This window comes from Nyctereutes procyonoides, unplaced genomic scaffold, assembly GCF_905146905.1.
Source record: "Nyctereutes procyonoides isolate TBG_1078 unplaced genomic scaffold, NYPRO_anot_genome, whole genome shotgun sequence".
NCBI classification, from domain to species: Eukaryota; Metazoa; Chordata; class Mammalia; order Carnivora; family Canidae; genus Nyctereutes; species Nyctereutes procyonoides.
This window is the reverse complement of record NW_026575040.1, coordinates 13,839,716-13,861,034: the sequence shown is the minus strand read 5'-3', so window position 1 is coordinate 13,861,034 and position 21,319 is coordinate 13,839,716. Positions and strand designations below refer to the sequence as shown.

The 21,319-nt window shown below is 33.3% G+C and overlaps 1 protein-coding gene across 2 annotated transcripts in view; it reads right to left on the bottom strand.

The window, feature by feature from the left end:
* VPS13C (vacuolar protein sorting 13 homolog C) overlaps positions 1-21,319 on the bottom strand; it is a 174,369-nt gene that overhangs the window by 81,703 nt on the left and 71,347 nt on the right. For both annotated transcript variants that reach the window (XR_008663727.1, XM_055319705.1), the window contains exons 26-35: positions 19,680-19,833; positions 17,991-18,070; positions 16,498-16,557; positions 15,148-15,307; positions 14,293-14,409; positions 13,291-13,394; positions 12,913-13,080; positions 12,134-12,438; positions 10,076-10,223; positions 3,025-3,133 (exon numbers count right to left, since the gene is read on the bottom strand). Coding sequence is in view for 1 of the 2 variants with exons in the window: in XM_055319705.1 (XP_055175680.1) it covers positions 3,025-3,133; positions 10,076-10,223; positions 12,134-12,438; positions 12,913-13,080; positions 13,291-13,394; positions 14,293-14,409; positions 15,148-15,307; positions 16,498-16,557; positions 17,991-18,070; positions 19,680-19,833 (1,405 nt within the window). In the remaining variant the exon portion in view is untranslated. The remainder of the gene's footprint in view (positions 1-3,024; positions 3,134-10,075; positions 10,224-12,133; positions 12,439-12,912; positions 13,081-13,290; positions 13,395-14,292; positions 14,410-15,147; positions 15,308-16,497; positions 16,558-17,990; positions 18,071-19,679; positions 19,834-21,319) is intronic.

Genomic DNA, 21,319 nt, shown 5'->3' with positions numbered 1-21,319 from the left:
ATACAAAAAAGCAAAAGTAAAGCTGTATGAAACTGATACTGTGCTGAAATTCACATACCCTGAAATGCAATAAAATTGCTTTGTAAATTGTAATACACAAAACTAATAATAGTTATCAAATGCCCAGTGCTTACTTCTGTGCTAGTCACTATGCTATATGGATTGTCTCATTTCATCCTTATATCAACCCTTCAAGATAGAAAGTTTACTATCTTCATTTCAGATGAGCAAATTGAGGTTCAGACAGTCAGGATGTTGCCCAACATCACAGAGATAGCAAATAATAGAGTCCAAACTCATCAGTCCCATGACAGCCTGTACTCCCAACTAACCCTCAATTTCGTTACATTAGTTATCAATACTATTGCAGTGAATGTTATCTATGATCACTAACACAAGAATCTTATACCATAAACCATACCAGAAAACCATATGGAAAACCACTGTTGTCAATTATTAACTCTGAGAAAGAAAGAAATACATAGGGTGAGATTTCTTAGCTATCACCTTATTCCAGCACTGTTCCAAAGCGTGATCCAGGGGAAATAACTCTAGCAAATATTTTGCTTTTACAAAATAATTCCTGAAATAGGTAAAGAGTTATTAAATAAGAAATAAAAAGCATTAATCACTTTCAAAAATGATAAATTGAAATTCATCACAATTAACTAATTCTATTGATAAAAGAGCCATTAAAAGAATGAAAAGCAAATCACAGATAGGGATAGGATATTTCTATGCCAATATCAGCACATATACATGTAACACACTAAACCAAGAAGGGCTCATATACAGAATGAATGAAGAACTCCAATATATCACTAAGAAAGAAAACTCAATGAAAATAATAGTCAATAGACTTGAGTAGTCATGTCATAAAAAAAGATATCCAAATGGTCAGTAATGAGTATGATCCAAATGGTCATATGAAAAGGTTTCAGTTTCATTAATAATCAGGGAAAAAATAAGAACCATAGAAATCCCACTGCATATCAGAAAGGATAGCTAAATTTAAAAATATTGACAATACCAAGGACTAGTGATAACATGAAACAATGGGATGCCCGGGTAGCTTAGAGGTTGAATTTCTGCCTTTGATTCGGGGCATGGTCCCAGGTCCTGGGATCAAGTCCCACATCGGGCTAGATGACAAAGAACCTACTTCTCCCTCTGCCTGTCTCTGACTCTCTCTATGTCTCTTATGAATAAATAAATAAAACCTTATTTTAAAAAGAGAGAAAATGTGAAACAACTCTCATACATTGCTGGTAATTTGGTACAATTGGTACAACCATTCAGAAAATCATTTGGTGTATGAGCCTAACATGTAAGGCCTACCTATACAACCAAAAGAAGACAGTATATATGTGTAACAAAAGACATGTTCATATTCATAGCAACTTTATTCAAGACAGTCAAAAAATGGAAACAGTCCAAATGCTTTCCATCAAAGGTAGAATTGATAAAATAATATTAATGCATTCACATGATGAATATGAGCAGGATTAAAAGAACTACTGCTACACATAAACAACATGGAGGAATTGCACAAACGAAATAATGACTGAAAAAAAAAAGCAAAACCAAAGAATAAATTCTGTATGACTCCATTTTTGTAAAATTCAGGAATGGGCAAAACTGATCTACCTGTGGTATTAAAAATTAGGAAGACCATTAATTCTGGTGGATTGGAGGGTAGGGTGGGTGTTTGGTACTGATTAGGAAGGGGCACAGAAAAGCCCTTCTGAAAAAAAAAAAAAGAAGAAGAAGAAGAGGCCTTGGGACAAGCTGAAAATGTTTTATATATTAGCCATGGTGATTAACAGCTACATGGTATAGCTATACATAAAAATTCACTGAATTGTACACTTAAGATTTGTGTTTTTTACTACTATTTGTGCTTCGTAAAAGAGTTTTAAAAAAAAGGTTTTTTAAATAATAAAAATACAGTAAGATACCATTTTTCACTTAGCATTTATTTAGCAAAAATTTTAATACAGAAAGATGAACTGGTGGGAGTGCAAAAATAGTACACATTCTAAGGGGAGCAATTGGTAAGATGTGCCAAAAATGTTCAATTAAATTAATTAAATTCATTAACTTAACATATATTAAGTTAATAATACCCTTCAATCAAATAGCTCTAGTATTCCCCCACAGATATACATGCACTTATAAAACTGTATGGACAAGGATATACAGGCAATGTGGTAAAAGACTTTTAAAACAATATGGAATGTCAATGAACACAGACTTGCTAAATAAATTATAATACTTCTAGACAATTTAATATCAGATAGCCATTAGAGAGAATAGACAGATCTGTACATAGTATATTTATAGAGAATGAACACCAAAATAAACTGTCATTTAAATGAAAAAAGCAAAGTGCAGAAATACACACACACACATATTTATAGGATAGTACCATTTTTTTGAAAATATGATTATATATGTCTGTGTATATAATATATATATAGGAAACAGTTTATAAAATTAAGTCTGGTAGTTACTTTCCCTTTAAATTAAAAAGCCATTGCAACTAATAATTTAAATTCTCTGAATTTTTATGGCAGGACAATTTTTCAGTATTTTCTTTGCTAAGGCGTAATTTATCAAATGTTTCAACTCAAAGATATTTTACTACAAAACCTAATTTAGAAATCAGATTAAGTGTTACCATAGCTTACTGCCAACTTTGAATGCTTTCATTTGTATACATGCAAATTCAATAATTATTTCAGGAATCCACCAGATTTAAAAAGCTTCTTTATGGTTCTCCTAACTTATGCAACTTAGAAAAAGTTAAGAAGCTGTAACTGACTGTTGAAATAACTAAGAGTCCATAAGCCCTTACTACAGTTTTATTTGATATTTATTCAACAAGTAACATCTTCTTTGATTTCATGGGAACACAAATCACAATTTATAAATATATATTTGTTAATTTTATTGTCTGTCGCCCCTACTAAATTATAAAATAAGTGGATATGTGTATTATGCCACCTACTGTCAGTCTCTCACCTGTCTTTTGTACTCCTGGTTTCATTTTATTTATGTCTTCAGGAGCCTCACCGAGATTTTCTGCTAGTATTCTAAATAAAAGATTAAGATCTTCTTGATTCAGATTAACCTGTAAAATATCATTAAAAGACAAAGATTCTTCATTTTAAAATGTAAATTTTAATAGAGAAAATAAATTTCTATGTATAAGACATAAAAGAAAGAATAACCTTAACACAATGACTGAAAAATTATATATTCACTACACAATTATTTCACTACTTATTTCATTTTTAAATTTTTCTAAGATAATAAAATGGAGAAAAAATGTGATTTATAAGTCAGTATTAGTTTCATCTACTTTATAAATCATAGTGAAAGATAATAATCAAAGAAATCAGATCCAGGGATCCCGGGGTGGCGCAGCGGTTTGGCGCCTGCCTTTGGCCCAGGGCGCGATCCTGGAGACCCGGGATTGAATCCCACATCGGGCTCCCTGCATGGAGCCTGCTTCTCCCTCTGCCTGTGTCTCTGCCTCTCTCTCTCTCTCTCTCTCTCTGTGACTATCATAAATAAATAAAAATTAAAAAAAAAAAAAGAAATCAGATTCAAAAAAAGTGACAAAACTCAAAAAAAAACAAAAATTCTACATTTTTAAAAATAATACCACCAATGAAATAAAAAGGCTATCTTCAATATAAAAAAATAAGCTTTTTCCTCAATGCTATAGAAGTACTTAGATATCCCTAAAAGTATGGGTATATAACATATAGAATGAGATATAATATGCTAATATATAATTTACACATAGATCTCTGCTATTGCGTACATATAGCAAATTTAAAAGTTAAGTATGGAAGTGCTTGGGTGGCTCAGTCAGTTGAGCATCTGCCTTGGGCTCGGGTCATGATCCCAGGGTCCTGAGTCCTACATCTCGGGCTCCCTGCTCAGTGGGAAGCCTACTTCTCCCTCTCCCTCTGCTGCTAACCCTGCTTGTGCTCTCACATGCTCTCTTTCTGTCAAATAAATAAAACCTTTTAAAAAAAAGTTAAATAATGGAGAGGGGTCCAAGATGGTGGCATAAGAAGATGCTGAATTTGCCTCCAATGTACACACTAAATCTACTACTACATATGGGTCATTTTCCCCTGAGAAAGACATGAATCCTGATAAACTGCTCTTCAAAACAAAAGATAAAAGGACCACAATGAGATGAGTTGGAGAGGAAGAGACAGACATGGTCTCCCAAAAAAGCTTACCCCCAGAGATCCTTCTCTCTTCGTCACACAAAAGAGAAGGATCTCACCAGACAGGTGCTTCTCAGGGAGAAGTGAGGAGTTGGTGGTCCTCATGGGGTACCCGTGCCCCTGCATTTGTACCACAGCGAGGAGCCCCTAGAATGTCTGGCTTGGAAGAGCAATAGGGCTGACCTCCAGGGGTCCCAAAGTGCTAAAAGAAATATTCCCCTCTTAAAGGGCTTGCCCCAAGATCCAGGGGAAAAACAGCAGTTTGAAAAGCACCTAGACTATATGTGAGGGAAATTCACTTGCTGATCTGGGGGCACTGGTAGAAGAAAAAGACATCTGAAATAAACCTGGGAGACTGACATGCTAGCAGATACCACTGTTGCACTCACCATATAGCCTGCTAGCATAGACAAGAGAGCTCAGACACAGCACCCTCCCAGAGCCTTGCTGGGATGAGTGGGGGAGCAGTCACGACAGTTGCTGAGCCTGGAGTACACTGGCAATTGCAGTGCTCCCTAGCAAAGGGGCTGGCCCAGAGAGGAATTCTCCCACTTCCTAGCTAAATTTTGCAAATGCAAGCAGTTGCAATACACCCGTGGCTAGAGATGGGGAGTGCTCCTGGCATTTTTCCACTCCCAGCCTAAAGTTAGTAAATGCACACAAGGCACTGAAGCCCATGGACACAGGCAGTTAAGACATTTTCCCAGAGCCTTCCTGAAGCCAGTGAGCGTGCTCTGCCCCCTACACTCAACAGGTGTCTTCCTAAAGGCAGGAGGCATGTGCAATCCACAAAGTCAATACCCTTCAATCTCCTGGTCCTGCTAGTCAAGAGGGTTGGTGTTCCAGAGCTCCACAGGACCATAACAATCAAAAAGACAGTTCTTAGTGCAAAGACAGCATACTGAAACGTACCCTCAGTCTGTGAAAAAGACCTATTCACTCAACCTTAAGCATCAGCCTAAGGGACAGACTTCAGGTTTTCCACACACCTAGAGACTAAGGAGGTGTTTCCAGGGTATGACAGGGAGAAACTAGCCTTGCACATCCCCTTAGCCTCATTACAGCTAGACAAGACTTCCTAGAAAGGAGTTCATACACTCCTTTATACACCAATTTATAAACCAATTTTTTCAATTGTTGTTCAATGGACACCTTCACATCTCCTCATCTGGAGCCCAGCAAAGATATTGAATGCAGTCCCAAAGGACTGTATATATTTGAATATTTTAAAAGCTGTTGCCTGAGAGTCTGGCTTCTAATCAGCCTGAAACTAGGTGCTAAATAACTTTCCTCCTCTGGGATTCACTCACAGATCTTGACAGACCCTAAACAATGGGTCCATACCAATAATAAATCAGGTGGTTTAGGCAACCACAAAAGTTCAAGAGACAACAAGCTATGGCAATGCTGAATGAGAAGGATCATCCCCTAACCAAGGCCATTCAAGACAGAAAAAAAGCAGCTGTTTCACTTAATAAATAGAAACAAAAACAGAAAGTCAAAAGGGAGAAGAAATGTGTGGGAGATATCAGAAAGGGACACAGAACATAAAGACTTCTAACTCTGGGAAATGAACTAGGGGTGGTGGAAGGGGAGGAGGGCGGGGGGTGGGGGTGAATGGGTGACGGGCACGGAGGGGGACACTTGACGGGATGAGCACTGGGTGTTATTCTGTATGTTGGTAAATTGAACACCAATAAAAATTAATTTATTAAAAAAAAAAAGAAAGAAAAAAAAATAAAGTATCTAGTTTATTCTGCTAGAAAAAAAAAAAACAGAAAGTCCAGCAAAATGAGCAAATAAGTATTTTCAAATAAGAGAATAAGACAAAACCTCAGCAAAACACCTAATGACCTAGAGATAAGAAATCCACCCTATAAAGAATTAAAGTTATGATCATAAAGCTATTTACTGAACTCAGGAGAAGAATGGGTAAACACAGTGAGAACTTCCACATGGAGTTATAAAATATAAGAAAGTACCAAACAGAACTCAGAGAACTAAGATACAAAAAACTGAACTGAAAAATACATTAGAGGGGTTCAATAGCAGAGTCGATGAAGGAGAACAGATCAGTGAACAGGAGAATAAAGCAACAAAACTCACCAAGACAAAGCAACAACATTCTTAAAAATTTTTTTAAATGAAGCTATGTTAAGGGACCTCTGGGACAACAACAAACAGAAGAACATTAACATTATAGAGGTCTCACAGGAGAAAAGAGGGGAAGAAATAAAGCCTGAAAACTTCTCTAACCTAGGGATCGAAACAGACATTCAGGTCCAGGAAGCCCAGAAAGTACCAAAAAAAAAGAATCTAAGAAGCACTATAGCAAGACACATTATAATTAAAATGTCAAAAACTAAAGATAAAGAGAGAATCTTAAAAGCAGCAAGACAAAAACACCTTGTTAGGTTTAAGGGAAAATCCATAAGGCTTTTGGAAAATTTCTTAGCAGAAACTTTACAAGCCAGAGAAGTAGGATGACATATTCACAGCACTAAAAAAAAAAAGTTCCAACCAAGATTACTCTACCCAGCAAGTTTATCATTCAAATAGAAGGAGAAAGTGTTTCTCAGACAAGCAAAAGCTAAAGGAGTTTATAACCACTAAACAAGCCTTACAAGAATGTTAAAAAGACTTCCTTAAGATGAAAAGAAATGGCACTAATTAATCAAGAAAAACACAAAAGTAAAAATATCACTGGAAAGGGTAAATATATAGTAAAAATAGTAGATTAATCACTTGTAAACTACTAAAAATGTTAAAAAACAAAAGTAGTAAAAATAAAAGATGTAAAAAGTGACAGCAAAAACAAACTCTGGGGGATCCCTGGGTGGCTCAGTGGTTTAGCACCTGCCTTTGGCCCAGGGCGCAGTCCTGGAGTCCCGGGATCGAGTCCTACATCGGGCTCCCAACATGGAGCCTGCTTCTCCCTCTGCCTGTGTCTCTGCCTCTCTCTCTCTCTCTATGTCTATCATAAATAAATAAATAAATATTTTAAAAAAAAAAAGAACAAACCGTCAGGGGGTGGGGAATAAGGAGTTTTGGATATGTTCAAATTTAAGATATGTTCAAATTTAAAATAGACTCCCATATGCACAGGATAAATTATGTAAGCCTCACAGTAAGCACAAAGCAAAAACATCAGGTAAATACATAAGAGAAAGGAATCTATATATAATATCAAAGAAAGTCAGCAAACCACAAGGGCATAGAATAGGAAAAGAAGAAAGGAACAGAGAGGAACTACAAAAACAACCAGAAAACAATTAACAAAATAGCAATAAAGTATATACCTATCAACAATTTCTTTAAATGTAATGGACTAAATTCTCCAATTAAAAGACAGAGTGGCTAAGTGGATAAAATAAACAAGACACATCTATATACTGTATTTTGAACACAGATGCAAAATCCTTAAAAAAATATTAGCAAACCAAATTCAACAATAGATTATGAAGATCATACACCGTGATCACGTGGGATTTATTCCAAAGATGCAAGGATGGTTCAATCAATCATGAAGGATAGAAATCACATAATCATCTCAATAGAGGCAGAAAAAGCATTTGACAAAATTCAACATCCATTTATGATAAAAAGTCAACAAACCAGGTATTCAGGGAATGTACTTCAACATAATAAAGGATATATGTGAAAACCCCATAGGTAACATCATACTCAAGGGTAAAAGGCTAAAAGCTTTTTATCTCAATCAGAAACAAGACAAGGATGCTCACTCTTACCACTTCTATTCAACATAATATTGGAAGTACTAGTCATAGCAATTAAGTGAGAAAAAGAAATAAAAGGCATCCAAATTGAAAAAGAAGTAACACTGTCATTCTCTGAAGATCTCATGATACTATATATAGAAAACCCTAAAGACCCCACCAAGAAACTCTTAGAACTAACATATGAATTCAGTAAAGCTACAGGATACAAAATTTATATACCAAAAAAATCTATTGTGTTTCCCTACCCTAATAACAAACTATCAGAAAACCAAATCAAGAAACAATCCCATTCACAATCACACCAAAAAGAATGGAATACTCATCCACTGATAAAAGAAATTGAAGGAGACACAAATAAATGGAGAGAAACTCCATGCTCATGGATTAGAATAATTAACAATGTCCATACTACCCAAAGCAATCTACAGATTCAATGCAATCCCTATCAAAATTCCAATGGTATCTTTCACAGAACTAAAACAAATAATTCTAAAACTTGCATGGAAATACAAAAGATCCTGAACAGCCAAAACAATCTTAAGAAAGAAAAAAGCAAAGGTATCATTCTCCTTTATTTCAAACTACTACATAGTTAATGCAGTCAAAACAGTATGATACTGGGTATAAAAACAGACACATAGATCAGTGGAACAATTTAGAGTCCAGAAATAAACCTATGTAAATGCAGCCAACTACTTTATAAAATGGAAGCAAGAGTATATATTGTAGGGAAGGGACAGTCTATTTTAATAAATGATGACAGGAAAACTGGACTGCTACATGTAAATGAATAAAACTGGACCACTTTCTTATATTATATAAAAAAACAACTCAAATGGATGAAAGTCTTGAATGTGAGACCTAAAAAACAAAAAAACAAAAAGTATAGTTGTTAAGCTCCTTAACAACAGTCTTAAAGACTTTTCCTTAGATCTAACTCTAAAGGCAAGGCAACAAAAGGAAAAGTAACCAATTGGAACTACATCAACTAAAAGGCTTCTGCACCAAAAATACAAAATCTATCAGTAAAATGAAAAGGCAACCTTTCATTTGAAATTCATTTTCCCTTCATGAAAAGGGAAAAGATATCTGCAAATCATGTATCTAATAAGCAGTTAAATATCCAAAATATATAAAATATATAAAGAACTCATACAACTCAGTAATAAAAAAAAAACAATCTGGTTAAGAAATAGGCAGAAGAGCTGAATAGACATTCTTCCAAGACACACAGAATTGACCAACAAGCACATGAAAAGAAGTTCAACATCACTAATCATCAGGGAAATGCAAATTAAAACCACAATTAGATATCACTTCACACTTCTCAGAATAGCTATTACCCAAAAGACAAGAAACAACTAGTACTGGCAAGGAAATGAAGCAATGGGAACCCACAGGCCCTATGAATAGGAATATAAACTGGTATAGCCATTATGGAAAATAGTATGGAGGTTCCTAAAAAATAAAAACTAGAGCTACCATGTGATAGAGCAATTCCACTACTGCTTATCCTCCCAAAGAAAACAATAACACTTATGCCTAACGATGTAAGTCAGGGAAAGACAAATACAGAAATCAGCATGATTTTATTTATATGTAGAATCTAAAAAACAAAACAAAAATCAGGCTCATAGATAAAAAGATTGGTGGTTCCCAGAGGGGAAGGGGGATTAGAGATATGAAATGGGTGAAAGGGCAAACTTCCACTTATAAATTAGTCATGAGGATGTAATATACAGTATGGAAAATACAGTCACTAATATATTAATTTTGTAAGGTGACAGATGATAACAGACTTATTGTGGTGACTATTTTGTAATGTATATAAATGTTAAATCACTATGTTATATACCCAAAACTAATATATGTTATAGGTCAATTATACATATATACATAAATGTTAAATGACACTTAACTGAAGATTAAATTCCACTAAATAATAAACATCCTTTTGGATAACATCTCACTGAAATTTTTTGTACACCAATCAGTAAAAAATTCGACATATCATATAGGTTTATGCTAAGAAAGTCTTCAGAACCTAAAATTTCAGTAACGAGTTTTTTTCACTCATATACTTACATTCATTGATTCAAGATGTCCTTTAATTTCTACAACAGGCACTCTGTGATACCAAGATGCAGCTAGATTCCGATTTACAGAAAATTCCAAGTTAATTGGGTGCAAGAGCTGAATATCAAGATGGGAGGTACCCGGCTGGATCACTGTCCTAATGAAAAACAAGAAAATGCAACCTATCATTAAAAAGACACAAAATCAAAAGCTGCTGCTCTAAACACTGATTTGAAATAGTGCTATTTAAGTATTTTCTAATCTCAATCAATAATTCACTTTAGGGACAGATTAAAATACATGATGTAAAAAAAAAAATAAAATAAAATACATGATGTACAATTAGCAAGAAAACCTTCAAATAGGTCACACATGGATTAAATTTTTTAAAGAAATTCATATTGTATATGGGGGAAATCATCAAATACAGCTGTTCAAGGATTAATACATGCATTGATATGATTTTTAAAAAATGGCAAGATGAACAGTTAGCATTTTCTAAAGAGTCTGATAAGGGATGCCTGGGTGGCTCAGTGGTTGAGCATCTATCTGTCTGCCTTCTGCTCAGGGCCTGATCCAGAGATTCCAGGATCAAGTCCCATATCGGGCTCCTGCAAGGAGCCTGCTTCTCCCTCTGCCTATGCTTCTGCCTCTCTCTCTCTCTCTCTCTGTATGTCTCTTATGAATAAATAAAATCTTTATTAAAAAAAAGAATTTGATAAAGCTCTTCTCTGGGAATATTTGCTGGACTTGCCTTATATTTTTCCTTTTTTATTTAGGATAATTAATTGTCCTTGGATGGGGTAGAAAATTTCTTTAAAATTGATTATGTATAGACTTTCATGTTCATCAGGTGGGAACTCAGCTACATCATTACTTACATAGTATTCTGCCAAAAATATTTAAGCTCAATTAAATAATGAGGAATCACTCAGACAAAACCAAACTGAGAGACATTCCATGAAACAACTAGACTGTACTCTTCAGAACTATCATCATGAAAGACTAAGAAAGGCTGAAGAACTATTCCAGAGCAAGTAACTTCAATACAGAAAACTCCCTCAGTAGTACAGGACACAATTAAATGCCATATGTGATCCTGGATCAAGGGGAAAATTACTATAATGGATACTATTGGAATAACTGGTAAAATATGAATATTGACTATACATTAGATATTACTGCTAAATCAGTGTTGAATTTTCAGAATTTAAAAATTACATTATGGTTATATAAGAGGATGCAGGTTCTTGTTCTTAGGAGACACACACTAAAGCTTTTAGAGCAAAGGGTTAAGATGTCTATACTCAAAAGGTTCAGCAAAAAAAATTTTAACTTTCAATTAAAAAAATAAGTTCTGGGGATATAATGTATAGCAAGGTGACTAGTTAATAATATAGTATTATATATTTAAAAGTTGCTAAGAGAGGGACACCTGGGTGGCTCAGTGGTTGAGCTTCTGCCTTCAGCTCAGGACGTAATCCTGGGATCTGAGATTGAGTCCCGCATTGGGCTCCTTGTGGGGGGCCTGCTTCTCCCTCTGCCTATGTCTCTGCCTCTCTCTCTCAGTGTCTCTCATGAATACATAAATAAAATCTTTAAAAAAAAAAGTTGCTAAGAGGGTAGATCTTAAAAGTTATCACAAGAAAAAGAACTGTAACTATGTATGGTGACAAATGTTAACTAGACTTATGGTGGTGATCATTTCACAGTATACACAAATATCAAATCATGTTATACAACTGAAACTAAGATAATATGTCAATTTCATCTCAACTGGAAAAATTAAATTAAAAAGATGCTTTAAATGATAATAATATGCATATGCTTAAAAGTTAAAGCAAATGTAAATAACTGGTAAGCCTAGGTGAAGGACTCTTAAGTGTATCCGTGGTAATATTTTTGGAATTTTTCTGTAAGTTTGAAATTTTTCATAATAAAAAGCTGATTAAAAAATAAAGTATTCTGTACAGCAGAAACACTGTGGGTATGAATTTCAATGGACATAAAATTTCATGGAAATCATTAAATCATACTTAAATCCATAATTATTGAAAGAAAGTATACCTAGAGAGCTTGAGCTTTGTTAGCTGTACATCCATTCTATCAATTACTGGAGGGTTTAAACAGTCTTCCACAGACACAAGACTAAACTGATTTTGAACTCTAATTAGCCCAAGATCGACCACTACTGCATTAGTGGAATTGGAAGACTGTGGGATGACTATAACTGGTGCTTTCAAATCAATATTGATAGAAACACGAAAACTCCTCTGGGCAAGATCTTTCACACTTCTGGCAGCCTTTTCTGCAGCCTGAGCAGTAGCAGCACTTAGAGCCTCTTTGGCTGTCTGGAAATTGCTCAGGAAGTTCTGCGGACACAAAGTATAAAAGGAGAAAAAGAGATAATAAGCACATTGTTAATAATGCAATCTTTTTCTTCATCTATGCATAATTTTTTTCCTGTACATAACTTTCAATTGAGTCTTATTTATCTAGAATTAGAAAGGAATCACCAATCATCCACCTATATTTATGAGCTACTTGATAAGGGCTAAAGTAATTTAGTTGAAGACTAATTACTGAAGACAGTTAAAAAAATAATTTCAGTATGTTTTTTCACTTGAATATTTGGCTTTGTCCTGGCAAAACTATTTCCAGTTCTAGACAAAAATCATTAAATGACTCAGATTTCAACTATTAAAAAGAGGTTTTGATCTCTACACTAATATATCTATAATCAAAACAATGCACATACTAAAATCCAAAGTTTATGAGATCTGCAATCATAACTACCAGACTTATTTCTAAGTTGAAAAATCAATATACAAATAGACATTTTTTACCAGAAGTGACATGAGGAATTTATGAAGATAGACAATCTGAATACAGCCAACATTCAGTGATACAACACCATCCACTTTGGACATGTCAGTATAGTACTCTCCCTCAGTAGCATCTGGATACAAATCCAAGTTAAAATGAAAAACTTCATTTCCCATTATTGATACAGCCTGAAAAGCAGAGATTTGAATGTACTCTGTCCAAGAGAATAATGACAAAATAAAGTCCCATTTCCCATTTAAAAGGCTCATATTTACAATCATTATAGAAACATTTGTGCATCAAAATATATTTCATTAATATTTCTTAGAATACATTTAAAAACAGAATTTCATATTCAATTATCAAAAAATAATTAGCTATCTATTTATGACACCTACTTTTTTATGGACTGTCTTAGGATCCACATCTGTGACAATAATATTTTCCAGTCTGGCAAATAGGGACTGCTTTTTTGACTGAAGAGAAAGAGAAGAATCAAGACCTGAAAAAAAAAAATTACATTATTATAATTTCTAAAGACCTATCATAATAAGATCGTAAGAGGTTTCTTTTCATTGTGTAATTTTATTTGGGGGTGATATTTTTAAAAATTTAGCTATATTTGAACTCCCAACTGATAAATAAGTGGCAATATTGCATAATTTTAGTGTTATAAACAATAAAACCTACAAATTCATTATAAGTCAATTACCTAAATTTTCAACCTTTTGAAAAAATTACACCTAATACAAATTGATTTTCTTGGGATTTTAGGAAATCTTTTATATCTTATTTACACAGAAGCTCTAAATTTCATGAATCAAATTCACTATAGATACGCTGCCAGCTTGAAAAGAACAACAACAAAAAAAAACCTGTAATTTTTTTCTCTTTAACTTATTCAAGAATTTCATTAAACATATTCTTTATGTTTATCATATCACAATGAGCTGGTAAAGACAGAGTCAGATTCATTTTAGCAGATTTTGCATAAAAGAACATAATGGGCTCATAGATTTTTTTTTCATTATAAAGTTGTTTTGCATTTGCGCCAAGATAAAGCATATTCACAGATCTTAACCTCAATTCTGAATTGACATTTATCCCAGCCCAATAATAACACCCCTACATGGACATTAGTATCTCTTTTCACCTCTGAGACGACTCTCAGAAAGATTCAAAACACTAACATGTGTGTTTCAATTTGAAGGTCAGATTCTGAACAGCATCTACATCCCAAAGAGCAAAGAAAACATGCAGTTCAATAATGTCATTAAAAAAATTACCCTCAAAAAAAAAAAAAACAGTTTTCACAGCTCAGAGCCCTACATTTATATATTCTTTAACATTTTTTAAAAAGCTATCTTTTAAACAATTTTTAATAGCATGAGAACTTTTACCTTGAATCTTGATTTCAGCAATATTGTTCTTCTCATCACAAACAGTGACACAGAAAGCATTCAATTTGGCAAACAGCCTGAAGTCAATAATGTCCCTATCTTTAGAGGATACAATCGCTAAAAATAAAACAAAGCATTCTATTACATGGGATTCTAGTAATTCAAACTCTATTAAGGTCTCTTCCTTAGATTAAGTGATCCACAGTCCTGTCTTAAAAAATTATAAAATTCTCAAGTTCTTAAAGATTTCAAATATTTTTTTTATATATTCTGTACAGTTTGCATTTTTCACATTGAGATGTTACATTTATAATTTAAAAACAAGAAAAAAAACATAAAATAAATAACATTAAGAACACTGAAATTCAAAGAAGTTAAATAACTGCCTATGGTCACATAATTTAAGTCGCAGAGGCAGGATTCAAACTGAATTGTTTCTGATCCAAAATCTAGGCTCTTGGCCAATTAAATACTATTTCTGCACTGCTACTCTCATGTCTCTGGGCCTTACTTCCTTATTTGTATGATAGAAGGGAAGATAACCCTCCATGGAGTTCAGGAGCCATTGTAGGGGAGGAAGAACTCAATGTAAATATAAGTTTTCTTCCCTATTATCCACCTAAAGCATCCCTCCCATCCTCAAAGAACAAAAACAGGTTGTTTTTTTTTTTTAAAGCAACAGTATTAGTTACCTCTGCTTTATATGGCAGTTACCAAATATTATTTTGTTTGAAGAAAAGGACAGAAGTGGAGAAAATGGCACTCAAAAGACTGAACTAAATGGTCTTTAAGATTCTCCATTTACCTCTAGAATTCTAATATGCTTGTTAACAAGAAACAAAATGTTTTCCATACCTTTCTGCAGAGCTAAATTTTTTTGTTGCTTTTCATCTGAAATTTGCACTTCTTTGGTATCACTTCTTTGGTCATCAGATGGGATTATGGTTGTCAGATAATTAATAGAAGACAGGAGAGCTTGTGTTTGCAGTAACAGATTTAAAGATGAAAAAGCCACCTAGAAATTTTTTATAAAGAAAATTAGTTTTCCAGGCCAACTATACCTATAATTTCCATGATGGACCTGAATGTCTTCTAGCTAGGCTTACATCATAGCTTCTATAGCTTGGAAGAAAGAAAGAGAAGATCAAGTATCATAGCCCAGACTCCTTAATATATATATGGAGAATAAATCACACTTACACACACTGAGAGTTCCTACAAATATTAAAGTAACCTAATTACTCCATTTTGCAGCATAATTATCATGGAGCCTATAATATGCTTGTCATGGCCATCTCAATATTCATCATGTTTTTAGATCTTCAATGGACTCTTTATTACGATTACATAACATGTAAGTTAGATCATGAAGCTCCAAAATCACCATGTGTGATTAGGTCAAGAAATGATTTCAAATGTGATATTCATGAGATTTAAATATAAGGAGTAAAATTATAAGTGAGTTCTCAGTTACTAAATGATCTTCTAAAACCACAATAAAGGTCCTATCATTTAAATAGATAATATATCTTTTAGAAAAAAAGTTAATTTTTTAAAACTAGGACTCCAGAAAGCTAGACAACAACAAAAATTGCTTTCAGGAATATGTGGTTTTCTAATAGCAAATGAAAATTTAAAAAAAAAAAAACTTTGCTTATATAAAAGAATTTTGCTTTTATTGTCTCAAAGCACTAAGTGGATATAAAAAAGTTATAAAAAAGGCTCACAATATTCAACAGACTTTCCCAGCTCTCAAAAGTGTAACCTAAAATTCCTATCTCTGATTTTCTTTTTAATGTAATCCACAACTACTTTTTATCCCCTCTCTTTCTATGTGACTATGTTAGTGTGGCTCCAGAAGTACTCAATATCTCTCCTTGTATTTCATGTACTTTCTTGGTCCTCCCTTAAACAGCAGGGTATAGTTTGATTAAAATCCTCTTGTTTCTTTGTAAATCAAAGTCCCATCATGTATAGCATTCCCTTTATAAGAAATAATCAAGATGTGCCACAGAGAGTTAAAACACCAGCTCTATTAATACTCAATGATAAATATAGAGCATGGTAGGTATCTATGAGATTAATTTATAACTTTTATTGGTTATTTCATCAAATTACCCAGTCATTATTTCTAAGAAGAATACTGGATCTTTGCACAGTAAGTTATTTTCAAATAAGATATATTCTTTTAACAAAATTTCTTACCTTAAGTGTTTGTTCAGTTTTTTCAAAAGTAGTTTGAAAACTAGGTCCATTCTTATCAGCCTAAAAAAAGGGAACAAGAGTTCTAAAGAAGGATTTAAAACCAAAGTAAACAAATCACTTATTTATGATCTTTATTTTTTATATTCAGAACTGTTATTTTATGTATATTATATAATTGATTTTATTGTCATTGTTTTGAAGTTACATTCAAAGTATTTATTACAATTGTGCAAATTTGTTCTCCTCTTCAAATATGTAAGACTATGGCAGCATTTACTTCTAGGACACTAGCTAGAGACCAGAATTATAAATTCTGAAGGCTAGAAGGCTTAAAGGTCATCTAGCCCATCCATCACCTAATCCTTGAATCCCTTTATATCTTTAGAAAGTCTATGTTAGGCTCTCTCCAGTAAAGAATCCTCATTTATTTACAAATTTGATCTTTAGAGAATATTGATTTAATTAGGTCTTCATACTAAGTCAAAAACCTATCTCCCAACATAATTATCTATTGGTTCAAGTTCTGTCTCTTGGGAATATCCACAGTAAATTCAGTTTTACCTCTTGTGAGAAGCCTCCTGAATAGGCCAGTTTCTCTGCTGACTTTTTTTTTTTTTTAAGATTCTACTTATTTATTTGAGAGACAGAGAGAGAGAGGGAGAGAGAGAGAGCGAGCATGAGTTGGGGGGAAGGGCAGAGGGAGAAGGAGGAGTAGACTCCCCACCAAGCCAGGAGCCTGACTTGGAGCTCTATCCCAGGACCCAGAGATTGTGGCCCAAGCTGAAGGCTAATGGACACCTAATGGACTGAGCTACCCAGGTGCCCCACTCTGCCTCTTTATTGCAATAAAACTTTATGCTTTTCTTTGTGAGAGAATCAATTACATTATATTTTAATTATTATCTACTTATCTTCCCACAAGTCCATAATTTCCTTGAATATAGGGAATGTTATTCATCCCTGTATCCCAAGTGCCTAACAAAACCTAAAAAGATATTCAATAAATAGTTGAATGATTAAACAAATCAACTAATCTTGAATGAAGCTAAATATCATTACTTCCTTCAGCGTTTCTCATGTGATCTTTTTGAGTCCCTTCCCAATCCTGGCAGTTCTCTTCTGAACCCAATCAAATTTGACTTTATCCCTTTTGATGAAGGATATTTAGCCAAATGTCACCAACATGTACAATGAATGTAGGCAGGTGAATATGCCCCAAGAGGTAAGAGTGCATCCTACTTCATCTCAAGGTTCCATCTTTGGAGACAAAGAGTTGGTGGCTTTTTAATGGTCCTTCTCTTGTACTTAAAGTGAAAGAGAAAGTGTAACACAGAAATGGAAGGAGAAACAGTGGATATCCCTATGATTAAAACCTATGACAAACATCTAGAGCATTTAGTAATCTGCTGTCATCTTTTTTTCTTCCCTCTTTTTTTCTTCCAAAGGACAGTTAAGAGTATATGATAAATATGTAAATATTTTATGGCCCTTACCTTAACATATTCTACTTTTAAGAGATCTAACCCAGGTTTATCAGAAGAACTAATCAAGTGAAGGGGTTTCTTTCTGGATCCTAGATTAAAGAAAAAGAAAAAGTGTCTCAAATAAACTGTTTTTTAAGACTGGAATTTTCTATGTCTTTTTATTTCTAAAAAATGTTGTTAATTAAACTTTAGAAAACTATCCACACATATTTCATGGTTATTTAATACTAAGGTCACCGATGGTGAATAAATAAACCAATCTAAATACTGACCTTAGGTTTAGCATTCAACTTACTTAAAAACATGCATATTTATTTTCATTTGATTTTATACCTGTGTTCAAAACTAATAAACACCTCTCTAGATATTTTTAAGGACATATGTGCATTTGTATGGCAGTAGAAAGATTAAGAATTAAGAATTAAATTTAAGAATTAAGAAAAATGAATTCTAGTTCATCTCTATCCTTACTAGGAAATATTCAACCTCAGCTTTCTCAACTATGTAACAAAACTGAACTACAAAAATATGTAATATCTTACTGAGCTATAAAATTCTAAGAACAAATATTTAATTCATATTAAAGAAATTTAAATAATTTTCCTTTGTTTAGGCTAAGAGAACATGCTTATTAGAAAAGACAGTATTTTTCTAAGGGTGAGGAGTTGCAAAATTTCTTTTAATTTAAAAACTGTAAGTATACTTCTATATGTCCTCTATGTCTTTCACATAGACATAGCAAGGAACTGCCTCAAAAAGCTGCAGATGGAGAAGTGATCTACGTACCATTTTATCCATCTTTTATTATTTGCAATTCTATAACTCCTGCTCCTGAGAAATCTCAGAATTTTCACTTTACCTTCAAGGTCATAACCTTCCCTAAAGGGAAAAACAGCTAGCAATTTTTTTTACATTTTTCCTTCAAGACAGTAATGTAAACTCCATCCAAACACAGTGCTTACAGAAACTAACATATAAAACATTTTTCTTCTAAACCGAGATGTGTTTTAGTTTCTACTGTTAAAAAAATAACAAAAATAGGACTTTAGATTTGACTAAAATATTAGGCAAATATTACGTAATTACTATAGATTCACCCATTCCATCATTCCTAAAATACCCAATGAGCACATAAGATGCACACAGAAATAAATAAAGTATAAGAACTTCTAAAATAATGAATTTTATCCCCCATTCTAATTTTTATAACCTGGTGCTGCTTCTGATATATAAATACAATAGTCTTGAACAAGGACTTTAATATTATAAAATCAGAGATAAATTCTACATTTTAGCATTCATAAGATGCCATTGTCTTGAATAAACCACTTAATCTCTCCTTATTTAATCTTTCTTTGTAAAATAGGAACAACATTGTCTATATAAAGGAGATTTATATGGACTGAGACAGTAGATCATAGTAGTTAAGAATACAAACCCAAGGCCAAAATTCCAGGGTTTTAATTATGGTTTAGCCACTAACCAGCAGTGTGACCTTAGTTAAAATATATAATCAATTTATACCTTAGTTTCTTCATATGTAAATTGGAGATAATAACATTATCATAAGGGTTAAATAAGTTATTTATAAAATTCTTAGAACAGTGCTATTATTATAAATATTATTATATACACAGGTTTCAGATACTCAGTGATAGGATATTTATTAACCATTGTTTCTATTTTTATGACTATTACCTTGAATTTCATGGTAATCTAAGCTGATTTTCTTTAAATAAGATACCACAGTTATATCAAATGTTCTCACTGTAGCCTCTGTTCCTAAATGAGTAATATTAAACACTAGAATTGTATCTTCTTCTTTCTGTTGTTTGGTAAATTCCAAAACCACCTAAAAGAATCAGGAGAGACAATAAAACCTTGATAAATTTTTCAACCATGCTTAAAAACAAAATTTTTCTTTATACATATATCATCATAACAAAACTTTCTCATACTTCCTTACTCCCATAAAGTTATTTACTATCACTAGAAATTACAACCTTATATTCTATTATTCAGACTACAACTACATCTATATAAAAATCATATAATTTTACATCAATTATCATTTTACTTTTTTTAATTTAGTAGAAATACAAAAGTATGGATCCTTACTCAATATATTTCCCTTAAACCTATCATGTTTTAATGTTTAAACCTATCATGTTTAAACCTATCATCACATGTAAATCATGTTTGTTGATTTTTTAAAAAGCATTCCCATTAAAGTAAAAAGTAAGACAAGCTATCCACTATTACAGTACCACTTAAATTTATTCTGGTTATGAAAGCCAGGATATTCAGTCAATCAACAAAACATTTATGTGGCAATTTTTAAAACATGAAAGTTCTTCGATACTTCATCAAGAAATGGAGACCTTTGTCTTACAATCTTTAAATTTCAACAGGCTTGTGACTACTTCAATCAATAGACTGCAGAGAAAGCAACACTATAACTTCCAATGATAAAAAAAGGTCCATTAAACTTCCTAGGAATGCACACTGAGGGTAAGCTAGCTGTCATGTAAAGAGTTCAACTACCCAGAGACTGCCATGTTCAGGAGGCCAGGAGTAGGTATTTCAAATAGTCCAAACTAAGCTCCCACCCAATGGCCAGTATCAAGTGCTAGCCTCATGAGGGAGATACTTCTGAAACCCTCTGAGACTTCAGGTTACTGTAGCTCTAGTAAATCTGACTGCCACCACATGCAAGACTATACACAAAAGTTACTAAGCTGAGGGGCGCCTGGGTGGCTCAGTCAGTTATGCATCTGTTTTCAGCTCAAGTCATTATATCCGGGTCCTGTGATCAAGCCCCATGTCAGGCTTCCCTGCTCAGCAGGGAATCAGCTTCTCCCTCTCCCCTGCTTCCGCACCCACTTGTGTACTCTCTCGCTCGCTCTCGCTCTCTCAAATAATAAATAAACAAAAATATTTTTTTAAAAATTGCTAAGCTGGGCCCTTCCACAATTCCTAACCCATAATACTCCAAGCAAAATAAAACAGTTGTTTTGAGCTATCATGTACTGAGATAACCTGTTAGACAGCAATAATAGTCTGAACAATGTAAATACTGAAAAAAAAAAGCAAAAATGACATTATTGGCAGTGATAGATTCTTAAGAAAAACTAGGCATGTTATCTGAAAAATAGAAATAAGACGTTATAATAAGATATTCAGTGCAGAGTTGTTACACGAAAGTTATTTTTCAGAAAATCAATGATTTAAGTGAAAGGAATGAAATCATAAAATATTAAATTGTGGGTATTTTTTTTTAAAGATTTTATTTATTTATTCATGAGAGACACAGAGAGAGAGAGGAAGAGACATAGGCA